Source organism: Panthera pardus, unplaced genomic scaffold (genome assembly GCF_024362965.1).
Source record: "Panthera pardus isolate Hobbes unplaced genomic scaffold, ASM2436296v1 HiC_scaffold_1, whole genome shotgun sequence".
NCBI classification, from domain to species: Eukaryota; Metazoa; Chordata; class Mammalia; order Carnivora; family Felidae; genus Panthera; species Panthera pardus.
Genome location: NW_026526654.1, coordinates 90,240,034 through 90,261,944, shown reverse-complemented (window position 1 = coordinate 90,261,944; position 21,911 = coordinate 90,240,034). Strand labels below are relative to the sequence as shown.

Sequence of the window (21,911 nt, the reverse complement as noted above, 5' to 3'; positions counted from 1 at the left end):
AAATGTTCCTGATGATAAATCTACACTACCTATCCAAGAATATTTCTATTCCCTCAGCAGAGCAATAAATAAAAATTTTTACGAGAATCCCACATCTTGGGCCACCTGGGTGGCTCAGTCAGTTAAGCATCCACTTCAGCTCAGGTCATGATCTCACAGTATGAGTTTGAGCCCCGCGTTGGGCTCTGTGCTGACAGCTCAGAGCCTGGAGCCTGCTTCGGATTCTGTGTCCCCCTCTCTCTCTGCCCCTCTCCCCCACTCTCTGTCTCTGAAAAATGAATAAACCTTAAAAATTTTTTTAATAAAATAAAATTTAATTTAAAAAAATATTTCCACAACATCTCTCACATGGAAATGAGGAAGAATGGAGACATTATCTGTAAGGAATCTTAACTTTCCCTAAAAGAACACATCAAGGGTTAGGTTTACTTCTCTTTTTAATAAAATGTTAACTGTTGTAAGATTCAAATATAGCTATACAACTATGGGCACAATAAAAAAATCAAAAATAACATTTTCAACTATCAATAATTAGAGTATTATTTCTAGTAATTAAGCTTTCTATCACACAGCTATATTAAACTAAATTTAAAGATCTAAGAAATGTTAGAATTATCTGGTCCCCTGAAAAGCAGTTTTATAATCTGTGATTTCCTTGGTAGATAAACTGGTGATACACCAGAAAGTCTATTTCCACATTCCATCAACGTAACTTGGTAGATTTGACAGTGACATTCAACTGAATGATAATGACTCATAAGTCAACCATTAGGATAAAGCCTCAGATTGAATAAAATGTAAAAAGGAGGAAATTAAATGGACTGGATTTTAGGAGAGTTGAGAAAGTGATCAATTGTAATATGGTTCTCTGGTAAAATAAAATGCCCTAAAAATTTTTAATTCTCTCAAATTCTTAATAAGGAATCTAAAAGTATATTCTCATTATTCTTCTGATAAAGTTGCTAATCAAGCAGTCAGAATGTTTTCAAGGCCTCTGCACATCAGAAATAATTCATTCGTTTCTGATGTTCACGGCAACCTAATAATTACAATGGTATTTCAAGGTACCTACAGTCCATAACCTCACACTTACAACTCTTAAAAGCACCTGGATTGTATTACACACCTTCTATGGTTTACTTTGAAAAAGACTTAAAATTGAACTTCTTGTACATTACTATATATTCAACTGTGCCTCTAGAATTTATGTACTAGAACGAAGCCTGAAGAACTTCTGTATTCTTTGTTCACTAATTATTTCATGTTTCCATCGCAACTAACATCACAATTAAGATCTTTATGAGTAAGGGCCATGTTTCATGCTTCCTTTGTATACCAGAAATGCTAAGTAACTTTTTACTGGCAGGTAAGAAAAGTGACCAAGTAAACAGCAATATACAATTTTAGATGATCTGACTACAAGCAGCAAAGAAACAGGCATGAGAAGTAGGGGGAAAAGGTTGATCACAGAAAAAGCTAATTCCAGATATTAGATGCTTTAAGGTTTTTTTACTCTCTACACCACATATTCTAAGTACAATCAGGATTTTCTCAGTGGGTGTATATATTATGCATATTAGAACATAACCTTCACATTATGTTAAGACTTTAATTTCATGACAGCTTCTATGGGACAATATGAAATGAATATATAAAAAGTTTATCTAACTTTTAAGCGTATAACATTTCAAACTTAAAAAGACCTACAAAAACATCCCACACTTACTTTCCCTTCACCTTGTTCACTTGATACAGTATCCCTCACTAGGAGAGATGTTAATGTAGGCACTTTCATAAAACCTTTACATCAACTCTAAAGTTATGCATTAGCCTAGATGTGTAAGACACATCTCATTTCCTTGACATGTCACAGATGCCTCCAAACAATGTACTTCTGTGCACAATACGTTAGGTTACGGCAAAATAAGTTAAACATTCAGTAAAATGAATAAAAAATAACTCCAAAGTTACACAAAAGGTTACCTTACCAATAGAAATTTATAAAATAGTCTCAAAAAGTTTAAAGAAACTACAAAGTCAGGAACTATCAATTTCTAAGGTAAAAAAGCCAATTTGAAAGCATGAAGTTTGATTTTTAAAAAATGCAACAACATAGCTGCATTACACCATGCAATGACTGAACAAGTTTCAGGTTGTATCAAAACCTGGTTACAGGTTTCTTTCATTAAATCTATTAAATATAATATACCCTTAGCCGTCAAGTAAACAAAATGAAAATGGTGTTTTTAGGCACACTGTTTTTAATGTACTTCTATTTTTTTCAACTTACTAAATATATGAGATTTCACTGTTACAAATGTTGGTTCCAAATTTTAGACTGTTACTGATATGTAGATACCACAAACAGCATGTACAGTTCCCCAAAGAATTACAAGTTACAGAAGACTTTTGCTTCAGATCCCTACCTCCCATGTTTATTGCTCCACGGGGACCCATATCACCCATTCTCATTTCCTGTTCTCTCTGTAAGTAAGCATAGTTGTCACAGTCAACCTATCGATCTTATGACTTTACATTTCCCATCTAAAATCAGAAAGAAAAGAATAAATTGGGACATCACTTTCCATTAAAAAAAAATTTAAAATTTTCCAACATCACTTACTTAATAAACCTGAAAAGAACTTCGGTCTCCCAGGTTCGATATGCCACAGTGCTTAGAGCATTCAGTTTATACTGCTAGATTATACTGTCAGATTACATAAAATCTACCACAGATGTTTTTAATGTTCTTAGTTCAACAGATCAATGGCTAGATTCCAAAAAAGAAAAATCTAGCATTAATAACCACCAGGACCCACTATTTCACTGAAGTCTTAAAACAGAAATGACCGTTAATCCTTTTATATGCAAATGTTTTCAAACATCCAACACAAACAGCTGTGGGCACTAAGCTTAAAGTTATAGACAATTTTCATTTTAGAAATACTGTAATACACACTTGCGTTTTTATTCAAATATCCAAGCATCGTTTTACCCAAGATATGACCTATACAGGCCATGAAAGTCTCCCAGCACACAATTATTAAAAATTCAACATAGCACTGCTTCCTTTATTTGGAAATCTAAATAAAAGTGTTCTTACACAGTTGCCAAATTCTGAAACAAAATGCTAAGGTTAATAGTGATACAAAGGTCATGCAAATTACAAAATGTTTTAAATTTCAGTAAAATTCAACTGCTTCTAAGAAACTTCATTTACTACCAGTAGTTACATAGAAGTAACTTCAATGAAATCTCTAGGTGAAATTACTCAACATACTGTGATGGAAATTTGCACTATTATTTAATGATCTTTTCAATTATCAAATCAGTGTTAAATGTAGCAATCATAAAACACATTCTGAGACAACTGTAGCAATGTCTAAATCTTTAAAAAGCACCCTTTTTATACTTTTAAAAGCAATTTTATTAAAATGTGCTTAAAATTCCACTTAGTAATACAAAATACCAGTGAAAGCACCTATAAAAGCTAGAAATAAAGAAAAGCTTACGGTAGACAAATGCCATTAAGCAGCAAATCAACTGCCCAGATGTAACCTAATAGATATGTCTCAAAACGTAACTTTGAATGAAACTGTTACAAGAAAAACATCACACAGCATCATAAAGAAATGTTTAGCATCATAAAGAAATGTTTTATCACCTTATTTAGAAAATGTAAATCCCAAATCTTTCTTTAGACTGTTTTTTTTTTTAAACTTTACAAAAAACAAATTTGTCTCTTCTCATAAAACTTCCGGCTAGTGATGGACACTACTGACTAGCAAAAGAGCTAGAGTATTTTATAGAATGGATTTCTGATGAAGTCATATGGAAAATACTATTTTATGATCACATAATACTATCATCAATAAATCAAACCAAGTTGTCTTTCCTCATCACTAAAACCTGATAAAATGTGGACTGGATATTCAGCATATCCAAACTATTCCAGGTATTAGTTATAGCAGATTCTTGTTACTGAAAAGCTGGTCCATTTCAGCACCACAGTAAAATACATGGATTTTTTTTTTGATCATGACATTTTTGGGGAATAAGGGATTAATAATTTGTATTTTTACTTTTGGATTTGCCTTAACTGTTAAAGATGAGAAGTGCAGCATCTAGCCACTAACATGGTAATTATGACAGTCTTACTGTTTGAGACTTCAATTTTCAAATCTCCCTTATAAATTCTGACATGCTAACTTGATGCCTGTGATTCACTGGTGGGGGCAAGGAGGGAGACAACTTTTTTACTATCTCCTTACAATTTCAGCTTTACCTATCACTTTCCAAAGTAACGTTTAGCTTTATTATTCACAAAGTACTTTTAAAAAATTGTTCTTAAATTATTCTATTCCATTTCCTTCATTAGCAGAATTCTGGAGAGACTATATAGGTTTTCAAAAAAGCTTTTATTAATTAAGTATTCTCCACACCCAGTGTGGGGCTCAAACTCATTACCTCAAGATCAAGAGCCACATGCTCTACTGACTAACCCAGGTGCCCCTAGATTTATGATTTTAAGTCAATTATTCAACAGTGGCCATAACATTCCCTGATGCTCTATTAGAAACTGATTCCAGTTCTATAATATCTTTCTTTAAATGAGATAATCAGAATGTCTTATGATAATCCATGCTAATGTAGCCTATCACTATGCTAAAACACCTATATATTATAGCATTTTCCACTAAACATACATATATTCCATACTTAGTATTGTTGACATTTCCTTAAAGAAAAGTACCAAGTACTATTTTATACAGCTTCACATGTAAGACTAAGAAAATGAGATGGTATAATTAGATGACAGATTATTTTTTAGCTATTTTAGAAAGAGCAAAAGAACTTTTCGGCTTCCTATAAGGTCATGTCTTAAGGTTACTGTTATTTTCTAAAAATTCACTGCTACTTATTTCTAGTAAAATGCAAGAATCACATTATATTTAAGGGTAGGTTAAACAATAAAATTAAGACAATACTTCTCATTATAACTTGATTTATCAAATGTCAGTGAGAAACACTTGAAATTCACTGTAACTATGTACCCATCCAAAAAGAAATACACAAGACCTTCACTTCCATGAATTCTAATATCTGAAGTTATAACTGGCGCATAATATAAACCAAATTTTGAAAGACTGCACTGTAACAAGATAATAAATCTATGATAAAAATTTGGTTTAATTAATTCAATTACTCTTCATAGCAACCCTGTAAGATAGGTCTACTGTTATCTGATTTTAAAGATCATAAAACTAAGGCACAGCACTGTCAAATAACTTACTCAAGTTTGAACTGACCTATGAAATTCTGCCAAAATAGAGTTTATAAAGTTTTCACCTTCACAAAGCAGCTTCATTTTTTTTTTCAAGGATTCCAACAAAGACTAAAAAAGGCAAGGTTTTTAATTTATTCTATGTTCATAAGAAGTTGTGCCTTTCTGGGGCACCTGGGTGGCTCAGTTGGTTGAGCGTCTGTTTAGCTCAGGTCATGATCTCGTGGTTCATGAGTTCGAGCCCTACGTACGGCTCTGTGCTGACAGCTCAGAGCCTGGAGCCTGCTTCGGATTCTGTGTCACCCTCTCTCTCTGCCCCTCCCCCGCTCATACTCAGTCTGTCTGTCTGTCTGTCTGTCTCTCTCTCTCTCTCAAAAATAAACATTAAAATTTTTAAAAGACATTATTTTTTTTAATTGTATGTATGTATTCCTGAGCCTGTCACTGAACTATGCTTATATTCACAGGTGACCACAAAAGTAAATAAAATATGACTAATTTCCAGAACCACATATCAAAGCAGCATTCCATTAAAACAGTGGATTCTCAAAGTGTGGTTGATGTGAGTACTGAGTCCGCAAGACTTTTTCAGGAAGCACACAAATTCAAAACTTTTCATACTAAACACTAGAACATACATGCTAACTAACTTGAATATAAATTAAAAAATTAAAATATATAATAAAAAATAATAAAAAAAATAAACACTAGAACATGGATATAAGACTCTTATCTAGTTGGGCTTTTCAGTCTATCAACTATTGTGTGGATGATGCAAAAGCAATGACAGGCAAAAATGTTGAGATTTTAGCACAAATTAAGGCACTTCAATTCAATTTTTACTAGTAACTATCATTGTATTCTTCACACACAAACTGCAGTTTTAAATTTTCAACTATGAGTACCTAGATGAAGCAGTTAAAATGAGTATTAAACCACCACATGCCTTTTTAATAATCTATGCAAGAAAACAAGATACATACATAAAGCATTTCTGCTTGCATTCTGAAATAGGGTGGTTCTTCTTCAAGAAAAACCATTCTTATGACTGGGATGCAAACTGAACAAGATGTCATCTGACAAACTATGGTTACTGACTTGTGTACAGGTATTCCTTGCTTTTTGAAAGTGTGCATGCATTACACCACTTAGCTTTTATGAGACACCTACATTTGTAGTGTTTCTGCTAACCAAACAGCATCCAAATATTTTCACTTTTATGGAAAAAAGGCAAAAAGTAAAAATAAAGTTCAGTGTGTTTTGCAGCAAGCAATTTCAGAGGCAGCACAAACCTAGAGCAGCAAGACTGGCACGACCAAGCTCTTTCTTTCCCTGGGAACTAGACTCAACATCTCAACACCAAGCCGCCTGTATCTGTGAACATCTGTGCTCTAACTTGACTTATTCTGTGCATCAGCTACCAAGATGTGTCCTAAGGTTTCAGAGAAGCCTAAGGGGTTATTTTTTGGGCCTGGAAACCCTCAAAACATTTTTTATATAAATATTAATGGTAACTGCTTCTTCATTTTATGCCATTTTGGCTTACAAAAGGTATCACAGGAATGCTATACTTTTGGACAGTGTTTGGTACACATTTTCTGACAAGATCAGTGGTTGATATTTTAAAAATGTGACTTGTTTTTTATTTTGTATAATAAAATACATTAAAATATGGAAGATTTGCATAACTCAGTAGGTCAATATTTTTGTAATGTTTGGTATATGACATTACAAAATCATGCATTGGTAAAAGATCCATTCAAAGTTTAAGGCAGCCCAACGGATTGTAATACAGTGAAAACTGTCAAGTTTCACTGTAATATTAAACAAAAATATCCACAATTATCTGTAAATGTTAAAATATACTCATCTCCATTTACTAATTTATCTAAGTGAAGCCAGATTTTCTTCATGCACTTCAACCAAAAGAGCATTTTGCAACAGATGGAATGCAAAAGCAAATATGGGAATCCAGCCATTTCCTATAAAGTCAAACATTGAATAAATTTATAAAAGAGTAAAACAATACCGCTCTTCCCACTACATTAAAGTGGAACTTCAAAAAGATCTGCAAAAATATAATATAAGGCAACTGTTCCCACTACAACCCATTTTCTGTCAAGTTTCTCTCTTAATTTCTAATATGGTAAACACTGACTGACATAACCTAAACAAAAGCTCTTAGGGGTCTTCAATAATTTTTAACAGTGTAAAAAGATATCAAAACCAAAGAGATTAAGAACCACTGCTTCTAAGTTCCGGTCAGTATTTGCTCATGAAAATTTAAGCAGCAGAAAATCTGCACTAATGTAAACTAAACATTATTTTATGTAAAATAGGATCTTTTCCTTTAATACTTAACACTCAGGATACCAACCTGTGAATTTAAAGATCTCGTAGTTTACTTTTTTTAGATAACCAAATTTAAAGAATTCACACAATACAAAAATAAGGCTAAAATAAATTATACTATATGCCTAAGGTTTAGAAAAGTGAGCTACAGAAATGACAACATAGTATCAACTGACACAACACTTTGCAATGAGTTGATAGAATATATTCATCTAACACTCATTAATCTAAATCCTTGTTAGAATGACAAGGATCATTATTCTTTAATCCGTAAACATCTTTCATGTACACTTCTGAAGAAACTTCTAGGGATTGACAAGGGATCACCATGTACCACTTAGGTTCAATGTCTTAATAGAGAAAATGCTAAAATTCTTGATGTAAAAATACTGATACAGAACATTTAAATCTACTAAATGATATATAATTTTAGAGAAGATTCTAAGTTTTGGGAAATAACAAGATTCGACCTTCTTATCATTAAACATTCCTAAATATAAATTTCATTTAGCACTTAGAAATCTATCTTTTCCTTCACTGGAGAAGTTTACACAAAAGAATAATAAGATTATTAGATATCTAGTTAAACTTTTAAGGAGAAATAAACTATTAGTATCTGAAATTTTCACTATATAACAAACACAACATATCTGGAAAAAAAACTGGAATAAAAATCAATTACATGAAATATTAAGAAATAGGTATAAAGAAAAATTACAAAAATAACCACTAGGTATCTTTGCCAAGAAATTATTCACTCCTTTAAAAAGTGTTACAATACTGTTAAAATAAAAATAATTTTAAACTAAAAAGGGAAGTAAGACATGTTTCCACTGATATAAATAATAGCACGCAAACTTTCCAACATAACCAACAGAGAATGCTTGGAAGACTTAAAATTTCTACTTCAAGTAATTAAAAACAAGAATTTCCCAAACATACTACTTACTCACTACTAGACAGAGAAGGGGGGATGTTTTTAAGTAACATGAGACAGTCTTTCAATAAATACAATTTATGGTGATTTTTTTTACCCTCAATTTGAATACATGCATTCCATGATATCTGCACCCCTGAATACTGGAGAAATGTTCTTCAGTTATGTGGTTGTTAAAATGATATTTTTACACCATATATCATTAGGGAATTGCAAATTAAGACAACAGTGAGATACCACATCAATCAGAATGGCCAAAATCCTAAACACTGACAACACAAAGCATGACAAGGATGTAGAGAAATAGGAATTCTAATGTATTGCTGATAGGGATTATAAATGGCATGTTTACTTTTCTAGAAGACAATTTAACAGTTTCTTACAAAACTAAACATACATACATACAATCCAGCAACCACAAACCTTGGTATTTACACAAAGATGAAAACTTATGACCGCACAAAAACCTGCACATGGATGTTAATAGCAACTAAATTTAGTCATAATTGCAAAAACTTGGAAGAAACCAACATGTCCTTATTAGGTGAATGGATCAACAAACTGCAGTACCTCCAGACAATGAAACATTACTTGGCACTGAAAATAAACAAGCTATTAAGCCACGAAAAGACACAGAGTAACCTAAAATGCCATTACCAAAAAACCAATATGAAAAGTCTATATATTACAATTCCAACTATATGACATTCTGAAAAAGTCAAAACTATAAAGACAGTAACAAAATCAGTGCTTGCCCAAGATAAGGAAGGAGGGAGGGATGAACAGGCAGAGGACAGAGGATTTTTAGGGCAGTGAAACTATCCTGTATAGTGTTAACAATGGGTACATGTCATATTTGCCAAAGGCCACAGACTGTGCAACACCAAGAGTAAACCCTATGGTCTTTGGGTGATAAGGATGTGTCAATTTGATAATGAAGGAGTCGGTAAGTTAGGGGAAGGAGGTATATGGGAAATCTATCTTCGGCTCAATTCTGCTATGAATTTAAAACTGCTCTAAAAAATAGTCTCTCATAAAAAAAATAAAAAATAAAATAAAATAAAATAAAATAAAATAAAATAAAATAAAATAAAATAAAATAATACAATAAAATAAAATACAGTAAAATAAAATACAATTAATTAATTAATTAATTAATAAAAAATAGTCTCTTAGAGGCACCTGGGTGACTTAGTCAGCTAAGCATCGACTCTTGATTTCAGCTCAGGTCATGATTTCACGATTCAAAGGATGGAGCCCTGCATCAGGCTCTTTCCCTCTGCCTCTCTCCCCAACTCGTTCTCTCTAAATAAATATTTAAAAACTAATAAAATAAAAACCATTAAAAAAATTTAATGTTTCTTTTTGAATAATCAATTCCATATATAAATTTATACTACAAATTTTTGTCATGAAATAAAACTTTGTTACTTGTTAAATTTCAAATCAGAAATAAAATGAAACAACAAATACAAAAAGGGGGGCTTACTCTTAGCTCACTGCATTTGTTAACCTCAAAACATACCTCTGAATCTAAATTCATTCAATGTATTTTTAAAGCCTGGTTCAGGAATCTTAAAAGATTATTCTGGTGCCACCTGTCAAATTCAAAACTTAACTGCTGCTTTTTAATAAATAGAGTGATTTTCTAACTGAAGATTAATTAAATCTAATTATAAATAATCCACCATATATCAAAAGACAGAAGAGAATAAATTTATATTTAAACAAATTTATATTCAGCTGAGAAGAGTTTTAATCACATATCCAAGGGATACTTTCAAAATTATTATCATCATCTTTTTTCACTTGTCATAGCAAACTCTAAAGACAGGCTTTTAAAGACTGAAACTGATTAGGAATATCTATTCTTCAAATTTAGTTATTTTATCCTAAACTCTTAAAGAAATCATCCATGATAGTATCAGCTACAACACAAACACAGTATTTTTAGTACTATCCTATTAAAGCTCACATAATACTGGTAATTGGTTTGCAACTCTTCACTCATAACCTCCTAACCAGTACATTTCCTTATCAAAGTCAAAACAACTAACATGACTGGCCAGACCAAGGTATGAAAGATGAAACAAAAGAACAAATATAAACTGTACAAGAAGCAATTCCAAGCTGGTCCCATCAACAGAAAAAAGCAGTGGAAGGTGCAAACAAAGCACAAGTGTTCCAATGTATAAAGAATTAAGTATATATTTAATGGGGAATCTTTCTGTGATGCTAGGTATTAAACAAATTATCTTAGTAGTTAGTATACCATAAGCTATGAAATTTTAACAAATTACATAGTTTTCTTAAGTAGACAACTCAAAACAACAGGTTCAATTATAGTAATTTTAAAAATATTTAAGTGGTAACTAAATAAAATTCAGGTATTTAAAACACAAATTTATAAGAAAAACTACTATTATAAGCATATCAATTGTTTAAAAGCAGAATTTAGGAAAACCAGTAACAGGACAAATGAAGAAGTTACCTTCTGAGAAACATGGTAAATTTACAACAAGAAAACAGGTTTTGAAACGTGGTGTACAATATAGTGCAGGATATCATAAGACAAAGTACAGGCAAACTTACCCATATACTTTTCAATTACTTGATATTTTAAACAGAAATAAATGCATTTCATCAGCAGAGAATGCTCACAAACCCAAGTTTCCTGCCACTAACAGTTAGATAATAACTATCCATAGACATTCACATTTATTTAGTCTAATTTGGTATAAAACTCTGATATTTCAGGTGACACAACAGAACTTCATGTCCTCAATATAAAGTAAAGAAGATACTAGATTGAGACTGACCTAAAAAAAAAAAAAACTTTTTTAAATCACCTTGTAGAACTTAAAGGGGGGTTTCTAAGTATTCCATTAAGAAGTCACAAAGCAGAAATAACAAGCTAAATTTTTATGTCTTCATAGAATCTTTTTAATTCAAATTATTTAATATGTAAAAATTCCTACTAGTTTTATTATACATATTTGACATCTCAAAAGTGTTTACTTTAGTTAAACACCTCTATTTACCAATCTTGACTTTCCTCTTCTCCAACCCCTCAAAAAAGGTAAACATTAAGCTAAAAGTCTTACCATTCTGAACCAAGTACGATTCAAAGAACTTACCATTTCAAATGAAAAGACATGAGGTATACCTACAACACAGTGGAATAATAAACCAATCATATCAGTTTAAAAGAAAAAAAAAAAAAACACTCAGGGGCGCCTAGGTGGCTCAGTTGGTTGAGCATCTGACTTTGGCTCAGGTCATGATCTCACAATTCGTGGGTTCAAGCGCTCCATCGAACACGCTGCTATCAATGCAGAGCCCACTTTGGAGCCTCTGTCCCCGTCCCCCACGCTGCCCTTTCCCCACTCCTGCTCACTCTCTCAATAATAAATTTTAAAAAAACATTAAAAAAAATACACCCAAATAAGTTCCACAACAGTGCTGAGGCTACTCAATGCACTCGACACTCCCTTTGCAATCTCTTTCTATACTCTCAAAACTTATTTTTAAAGTTTATTCAAGAGAGAGCACACACACGTACACACAGGGGAGGGGCAGAGAGAGAAGAGAGGAAGAGAATCCAAAGCAGACTCCATGATGTCAGTATGGAGCCAGACGCGGGGCTTGAATCCATGAACCATGAGCTCATAACCTGAACCAAAATCAAGAGTTAAGACACTTAACCGACTGAGCCACCCAGGTGCCCCTAGACTCTCAAAACTTTTTAGCTTTATCTCTGTGCACTCTATGCAGATACTCTGCACCTACAATACTCTAATCAAAGACACGGGGCACCTGGGTGGCTCAGTCAGTTGACCAACTTCGGCTCAGGTCATGATCTCACAGTTCTTGAGTTCAAGCCCCGCAGAGGGCTCTGTGCTGACAGCTCAGAGTCTGGAGCCTGCTTCAGATTGTGTGTCTCCCTCTCTGTCTCCATCCCCTCCCCCGCCCATGCTGTCTGTCTGTCTCTCTCTCTCTCTCTCAAAAATAAATAAAACATTAAATTTTTTTTAACAAAATAAATAAAATACTCAAAGACCTAATCCTCAACTTGATTCACTTCTGTATCCTCTATGGTACTCAGCACTTTGAACACAGTAAAAACAGTGACCAAATTTTCTTACTAAATGGAAACCTCTAAAATCCTTCTGTAAGTCTAACACTCTGATGGGATATCCAAGTGAGATCGATGAATAGTTAGGTGTACTGAAAACCAAACATCAAAAATTGTTATTTGACTGTTTTTTAAAAACTTACTCTTCATTATGGGATTCCATTATGAAGTCTACAAAAATACATCAATAGTCTTAACACCAATCGTTTCAAAACTACAGATGTTTAACATGAGACATTAGTATTCAATAAATACCAAAGTACAGTGGCCCATAAACAACACTGAAAACCATGTGACTAAGCTGCACTGGTATCTGAAAAATAAGACACCAAACTATTTAATTCTCTGTTTACATCGAAGTAACCACAATATGACAAATGCAACACTCTCAAACTCAAAAACTCAATGAAAGATCAATTAGTGGACAACAAAATCAGAAAATAATTAGAATGCAATGTGGTAAGTACTAAAAAAGAATCATTATTAAAAATGATACAGCTGAGGTGAGTAGTAACAGAAGGTTATGCATGCACTAAGTGTATGCAGACATTCTCCAGGAGAAAAAAAGAGATAAAGAAATTTTTCTGGATTATAAGCCTCTCTGAAACTCTAATGGAAGGTTAAGACAAAAAAAAGACACTAGTCATCTAATATGACATAAAAATAAGTACAATAAAGTATCCTCTGGTAAAGTTGGTATAGAGTTTAAGAGAGGCTCAGTAAGCATTTCCCTTTGGAGTCATTTGGAAGACTTTTAAATATGAATGATAAAACAGAAGAAGAAAAAACCATTATTTGTAATCATAATGTATGATTAAGATAACCATACATCCTGGTTTGCAAGAGACTGCCCATTTTATGCCTGCTGTAAAAAAAAGTAACTTTAAATAGTACCTATATTCAGTTGTCCTAGTTTGGTTGAAAATTCTTGAGGTTTTCCCCTACAAATGATTAGGTAATACTAAAACTATTAAAAAATCCTTTTGAGAAGTGATCAAAGATGTCAACAGCTGGTTAAAAGTGATACATTTCTTCAACCCAAATACCCCCAATCGTCAAAATTCTAACGATCACTTCCAAAGTATATATGAACATAACATACATAAACACATATTGATTTCTGTATTCACTGGACTACAAAAGCATAAGTCTAGTTCCAATTACGCTCCATCCCAAATATTGAGAAAAGTTCTTGTCTCACTGTAAGAAACACATTAAATTATTTTAGTAAATAAATGAAAACATTAACAATAAAAACACTGGTCACAACTAGAACATTATATGGGAGATCACTGCAACGTAAATGCTATAATTTTGATCATCATCATCATCATGCCCAAACCACTGTAACTGAGCTACTATTATAACAGCAATAGGTACTAACCTGCCCCCCTAGGTCACACCTAAATCTGACACCAAGCTCTACAGCAAATGATTCTTCTGTTATTTCCACAGAATAATGAAGATGCTATAAAAATCCCTTGTAAAATATGTCCTTTTTCTGAATGCTTCAGGTATTTAGACTTCTAAAAAATAATCTTCTTCTGCAATAAAATCAAATCATTTATTAGAGCTAAATAATTTATAGGAAGAGGAGTAATAGCCACGTGGAAACCACAAAATGGCAACTTCTCTCAAAAATTCACAGATCATTTCAGAAAATGTTATTTGTACCTACTTATTAGTAATTAATGATTATCATCAGTTCTCTCTGCCAACATCTATTAATGAAATTTTATTACTAGCTAGAGTTTCTGTTTTGAGTTTTGTACATGGCACATCAGAGAAAGCTGGGTTGTAAGTAAATCAGTTAAGAGAAACAATGCCCACTCAAGGAGGAGGAAAAAAGACTAACATAAAGAAGTGGCTGATTAAATAGGTCAAATTTGGCAATGCTGATCAAGAGAAGGGAACATTTGAAAGAACAATGCTTTACGTCTCTACTAAGAAAACATTTGAAAACTCTAAGATATCACCTGTGGGGCAATGATGCTTTATCAAACAGTTCCTCTAATAACTTTTGCTCTGATTTATAACCATGACTACCAATAAACCTTCAGGTCACTAATTTGGACTCTTCAGGGACTTTGATTCTAGGATAAAAGGTGCTCTGTTCAATGAGACTTCTATAAACACTGGAAAAAAGCATATTGATTAATAAATTTACTTTTAATTCACAAACTCTTTGAGTTTGGTTAACATGAGTCACTTTTTACAGATTCCTCCCAACTCCCAACAATCTGGACCTAGACCAGGGGTCGGCAAACTTTTTTGGTAAAGGGCCAGAATAGTATATATTTCAGGCTTTGCAGGCCAGAGAGGCTTGATATAGTCTCATACGGTTGTGTCACAACTAGTCAACTCTATCATCTTTGGGCAAAGCATCTATAAGCAAAACATAAACACAACAGGCAGTGTTCAGATTTGACCAGGCTTACCCTAGTCTGTCAACCCCCAGTCTAGATGAAATACTTAAAAAACAAAGTTTAAAAAGTTAATGTATGATCTGAGACAATACCTGTAGGTATTGTCCACATACAGGCTGAAAGCTCAACTTTCACACCAAAGTTGTCACACCAAAATCCCACAGAACACTATTCACATAGAATGTTGTGCTACTTACATTGTTAAGTGTATGAATCCTATTCCCCAAGTTGATTGACTCTGAGCCCTCCCTTCAACTCCCCAGGTCCCATAAAAAATTGAACTACTACTATTCTTATTTCAATATTTCGACTATGTCTCATTTCAACATATGGCTAATAGTCTATTTTTGCTAATGAAAATAAGCAAGCTGAAGAGCTTCTTAAGATGCAGATCCCATGGCTCCAACCCAGACCCACTGTATCAAAAATATGTAGTGGATTGGAACGCAGGCATTTTTCTTTAAGTTCCATAGATGTGCTGCAAAGGTTGAAAACTAGTGAATTTAGCCAAAACTGTGATCAACGGAGAATGCATTAGATTCTACTAGAATCACAAAATGATTCAATTTGTAGGTTGAAGACCTAAGACAAAAACCTACATTTTTAAAAAAGATCCCTGAGTGTTTATTATGCACTATTTGAAAAACACTACCATGGAAGAGGCATTATACCCTTAGCCTCTGGCTACATCTCTTTAATGCTTTTGGCCTAACATACTAGGTAGCTACAATGGAACAATTCTAACAAAAGACACATAACTGGATCAAATTACTGCCTTAGCATGTAATGTACATTTATTTTCAGGTTTATTATGTACATATGTTTAAATATCCAAGGCTATTCCCACCTACTCAAACAAAAATAAAAATTCTTCAAAATTCTTCAATATTCTTCATGTATGTATTTCAAAAATCTGAAGGGCTATTCTTTTATTCACTAAAAAACAAATATTAATATTTACCACACCAAAAAGAAACTTCTAATAAAAAAAAATACTTCTAAAGTCTTAAAACACTGCCCCAATTTACCTATACAAGGTAGTTTATAACTACTTGATACAACTACATACAACTACAGTAGCATGTACATGTTTTTATAATATCATTTTCTCAAGAAAGCCAAGTTTACTCTAAGAAACTTCATTAAAAAATATTCTAATTAAAACCTCCACTTTACTCCAAGGCAAACTGAATCCACAGAAAAAGACTGGTACACTGTAGTATTTAAATGTTTAAACTCCTAAGTCTAGGGGCACCTGAGTGGCTCAGTAAGTTAAGCATCTGACTTAAGCTCACGTCATAATCTCAAGGTTCTTGAGTTCCAGCCCCACAGGAGGCTCTCCGCTGTCAGCAAAGAGCCTACTTTGGATCCTCTGTCTCCCTCTCTCTCTGCCCCGCCCCCGACTCACACTTTCTCTCTCTCTCAAAAATAAACATTTTAAAATAAAAAATAAAAATAAAAAATAAACTACTTAATCTATAGTAAGTGGAGTAACCTCAAAAGCTATTAAATTGTGTAAGTAGAAAATCTCAATCTAGTAAGTACTATCTAGAAAATGGTTCAAATACACTCAGCTATAATAAAGATAAGCCTAAGTGTACTTAGGGCACAGCACAAAAATATATACATTGTTATGGTAGCCAAAAATATATTATGCTATAGAAATGAAAAGTAACATGTTTAATTTATGATTACCAGAGCTATTATCAAAGAGCTTGACTTCTAAGAAATAAGGTATGAAATTAAAATGGCAACCACTAGTTAACGAAGTTCTGACATATCTTTGAAACCCTTAAAAATATGTTCATATGTCATAAAATTATGATAAAGTTGAGGCTAACAAAGAAAAACATGACCAGACATGACTGTGTGTTTTCCCTGTTTTATTACTTAAAAAAAAATTATTATTCAAGGAACAAAATATGAATATCAGATTTCATACTTTAAAACCCATACTATTATTTGTGTTGGAATATATCTAATAGGAATATTAGAAAGAAATGAGTGGTGGCATCTTAAACCAAGTAAATCTACTTTATACTTTCACTCTTACTACTTGGGCAAGCTGAACACTTACCATTTGATTCCTCCCTTTAAACTGAACAGTGAAAAAAGAGAAAGCACATAAGAGGGCCTAATTTCAAAGCTTTTAAAAACAAAAACAAACATTAATTTAAAAATTTTTCCCAAAGACAGTTTTCAAAGTAAATGAAGAATAACTGATACAATTCAATGTTTTCTCTATTAACAAAGAATAGTCAAGACCAATAAAGAGCTTTTGTTAACATTTCTTTAGTGTTTCATTAGCTTATATTAACAAGCATTATGAAGCTAGGAACCAAATAAAACTGATACCAAAATGATGAAAAACTTGTCTATAATTTCTAGTCTCAAAAAAAAATCTAAAAATCCGACAGAGACTATATTTTCCCCTAAATATTTAATTCCATTGTTACATACTATTTTAAATACAGTTTCTCTTCAGAAAATTAAGAATCTAGTAATGCTGTGCTCTAACAAGAATATTAATTAAAAACAGAAACAAAAAACAAACAAAAAAAACCCAGCACCAACTCTCCAGCCCAGGGTTTAGCAAACATCTTCTGTACAGGGTGAAAGAGTAAATATCTTGGGTTTTGTGAGTCACAAATACTTTCTAACATTCTTTTAATTTTCTTATCCACCAACTCTTTAAAATGTAAACACCATTCTTAGCTCGGTGGCAGAGTGGTATGAAACTAGGCAGTGGTCCCAGGCTATAGTTTGCTGACTTCTACTCTAGCCAAATTAATCTCATGATGCTTCAAATATGCAATATATGCTTTAAGTGACTACTTGAAAACAAAGATATCTTAATGTTAAAATAGATCATCATCTACATTTTCTAAGAGCATAATCTTGTGAAACAATAATCTATTTTTGAAATGCCAAAAAATCCATCATGAGTATTTTAAATACTTTTCTTCTCAAAGTTCACTGGATATTTGTAAAATTTTACCCACCATTAAAATGAATTTTAAACATAACAAATGTTTTCAAATTAAAGAATCTACATATTCCAATTTTAAATTGTAGCCAACATTTCCAAATAATTTTTTAATAGAGAAAATTAAAATCTGCCCTTCATTAATTATACCTATATTAAATGCCACTGAACATATATTAAAAAGTGGTATGTATTTTAAAAATTGTGAAATAATTTCAAAGAAGAGTCTGCAATCAAGTTTATGATATAGCCAACTTAAAGTTTAACAGAATGCATTTTACTTTTTTCCTAAGTCACCTAAATGATTTACGTATATGACGTTATTACAAATAGCTACACGTGTGTTCCAAGAATTTAAAGTTTATGCCAGAAGAATAGTAAGAAAGATAATTCCGCCATCTTTAACCATAAGCAAGCACTTTAGGAAAAGAAATGTTCAGGTACATAAAGGGACAAGGAAGAATTTCCTAATCCTACACGTTATGAAATAGTTTCCCTAAGAAATGTTATCATAGGTGGTTTACATCTTGATAGTATTTGAAGATAAAAACATGTAATCACTAGTTTCCAAAACATGGACCTGCAAAATTTTAGTGTATGTGCTGCCAAAGCGAGCACGGGCCTGCAAAATTTTAATTCCACATACTCTCATGACATCATAAAATATCCTCGCATTGATAAATCCAACAGATTTATATTCACATGTAACAACCAAAAGACCAAATGCCACAGGTTAAAATATATCATAAGCAAATACTATGTATCCAAGGAAGAAAAAGAGAATTGCAAAATAATGCTAGAAATTACTCAAAAGAAAATTTATAATGCTTAAAACGCTCAACTAATTTGGTAATGGAATTCAGATATCAATTAAACCTTTAGTATGATTTATAAATAATAAGAAACTTTCCTAACTGAATTTAAATGCCGCGTAATTTTTAGTCAAAGGATACTGACGTGATGCAAGCTAAGATAAAAATTTCTTGTAGTTACACAAGTTAGGATGTATTTTTTTCTGTGCGTATCCTTCTTAATGAAAAAAGTTTAAAATTTTTCTAGGGACAGAAGAACAGGGACAGAGAAGGCCAGCAAAAAGAGTCATGACTTAATAATATTAAGGAATCATGGCTTTTGAACAGCTAGAGAAAAAAACACTAGTAAATATTTTTCAGAATAATGACTGTTAAAATGGCATTCATCTAAAGGTGAAGAATAAGACTGTTAGTTAACAATAAGAATATGTGCATTATAACATATTTGAAGTATTCGTGTTTGCCCTACCATTTTGCCTACCCAAAACAAAAACCTGAATTAGACCAAATCTTTGGAACTCCTGTTTATGAGAAACTCAGGGATAAAGAAACTTGTTAAACATCACTGCAAGGATAAATTCAACACCATATAGGATGTGAAATACTCTATACAACAAGGATCTGTTACTTAAAAAGATAAAAAAAAAATTTAAAGGGGGAAGAGAAAACCTACAGACTAAAAACACTAGATTTATCAGCCAATTTGAAGAAACCAATTGTAAACCAACAAAATAAATAAAATATATAAATTTTATTTATATTTTATAAAATATAAAATATATCTCTATGCTGATAGAGCAGAGCGTGCTTGAGATCTTTCCTCTCTACCCCTCTCTCTCTCTGTTCCTCCCCCACTCTCACACCTGTGTTCTTCCTTTCTCAAAATAAATAAACATTTAAAAAATAATGGTAATTCAGGAAAGTGGGTATACTTAAAGATGAAAAGACCAGCTATGTGTTGATAACTGTCATCGTTGGGTAATAAGCACATACTAGTGTACCTTTGTATATATTATTCTACATTTGTAAATATCTAAAATCATCTAATACAAAGAATTTTTAATACCAGTAAATGATGAAATCAAGTAGAGAATATAGATTTATCAAGAGTTCTAATTTAGTAGCATATATTAAAAAAAGATAAAGTAGAAAATTTTTAACATCCTTTTCATAAAACATTAATAGTATGTTCAGAAACTACTTTTAAGTTATTACCTGTAAGAAGTTAACAAAATCATTAGTTTAACATAAACACGAGAAATTCAGGAAGACTAAAAAATATATAAACCAATATCCAAAGAAATTAAATATACACTGTGCACCTAACAATATAAAATAATTTTAGTTAACTAGTACTTTACTTACATTCTCCATATAGTTTGGCTTAAAGCCCTCTTGCTGTCGCCTGAGTTCCTCCTGTTCTCTGTGTCGGATCATTTCTTCCTCACGGCGACGGTGCTCTTCCTCATGTCTGAAAGATTTTTAAATAAAAATTGCAACATGTAAGCCATTACCAGGAATTGTATTTCATGTAAAACAAAACCATTTATAAGTAACTTTAGGCAAAATCTGTGAATAATGATTGACTTACTAGATTTACCTTCCTTCTTCTAGTTTGCTCTAAGCCTTAATTAATCAACTAACCCAAAGAAATAAAAGTACCTAGGGTAAATCAAAAAACAGAGTAACAACATGTAACTAAGTTAGTTATGTGCTTATGGTCAAGAAATCAGGAGTCCAAAAGCTCAAACATGTACTCTCTTACTGTATATAAAGAGAAAGGGTGGGATCTATCACTGGCATAAAGGCACTCAGAACCAATCCCAATCTAAGCCACTGCAAAGAACAAAACTGCCTAGTCAAAAAATCTATCGTGTCTAAGGAATCCTTAACAAACTCTCTCTCCATTTTATCAACCCCCTGAAGAAAACCTCTAGGACAGGTGTGAGGTTACCATCTGTTTTTGTACATCAAGTTGTAAAAGACAATCATGTACTTAATGTCTACAGCTACCACTGGGTCAGAGCAGTGCTGAGTAGTTGAGACAGAAACCATATGACCTGCAAAGCCTAAAATATTTACCATTTAGTCCTTAGCTGTTTTCCAAGAAAAAGTTTGCCAACCTCAGTCCCAGAGGTATATTTAAGCATGTGAGAGAAAAAAATATTGAACTATAATATGTGTGCACAATTACTAGTAAATCAGCAATTACTTATGATTACAAGAAAAAAACCTACAAAATAACACTGAAGTTAACAGGCTCACATTATATTGGCTTTTATGTCAATGCAAATTCAAGTGTATATGCCTCCACCCAAAAACTAAAAAATAATTTAAATAGTGAAGACTATATAATACTGATGTCCTCTCATTAAGTCACATTTTCTAAATTGCTCATTTAAGTACCTTATTACACTAAGTGTAACAATCAAATTTCAAGATACTCTGTTGTTTGCTGTATAATGCTTCCTCCCCTAAACACAACTCCATGAACTAAAAGAAATGATATATCCCACAGACAGCACAAAAACCACTGGTTGAAGAATTTGTGTCAGACCACAGGTTAGTAACAAGACAATGTTTCTAAGAAATTTTAAGCAAAATCTAGACTATTTTGAGATTTTTGTCTAAGTCTCCAATATACATTTCCATTGTAAATTGAGTAGTCAAGTAAAATGGTTAATCCACTTCTTGGACGTTAACACACTCATAAATTTTACTATAAAGAAAACACTTTCATATTCACATAGCTGAAAATATATGCAGGTACAGGTAAAAATTTCCTATTCAATAGGGCGCTTGGGTGGCTCAGTTAAGTGTCTGACTTCAGCTCAGGTCGTGATTTCATAGTTTGTGAACCTTGTGTTGGGCTCTGTGCTGACAGCTCGGAGCCTGGAGCCTGCTTTGGAGGAGAGTCTTCCTCTCTTTCCGCCTCAGCCCTGCTTGCTCTCTGTCTCCCAAAAGTAAACATTAAAAAAA

At 32.5% G+C, this 21,911-nt stretch overlaps 1 protein-coding gene across 2 annotated transcripts in view; it reads right to left on the bottom strand.

Moving 5' to 3' along the window:
* The window catches only part of PSPC1 (paraspeckle component 1), a 103,350-nt gene that overhangs the window by 35,014 nt on the left and 46,425 nt on the right, over nucleotides 1-21,911 (bottom strand). For both annotated transcript variants that reach the window (XR_002076559.2, XM_019436456.2), the window contains exons 6-7: nucleotides 20,298-20,403; nucleotides 2,427-2,484 (exon numbers count right to left, since the gene is read on the bottom strand). Coding sequence is in view for 1 of the 2 variants with exons in the window: in XM_019436456.2 (XP_019292001.1) it covers nucleotides 2,427-2,484; nucleotides 20,298-20,403 (164 nt within the window). In the remaining variant the exon portion in view is untranslated. The remainder of the gene's footprint in view (nucleotides 1-2,426; nucleotides 2,485-20,297; nucleotides 20,404-21,911) is intronic.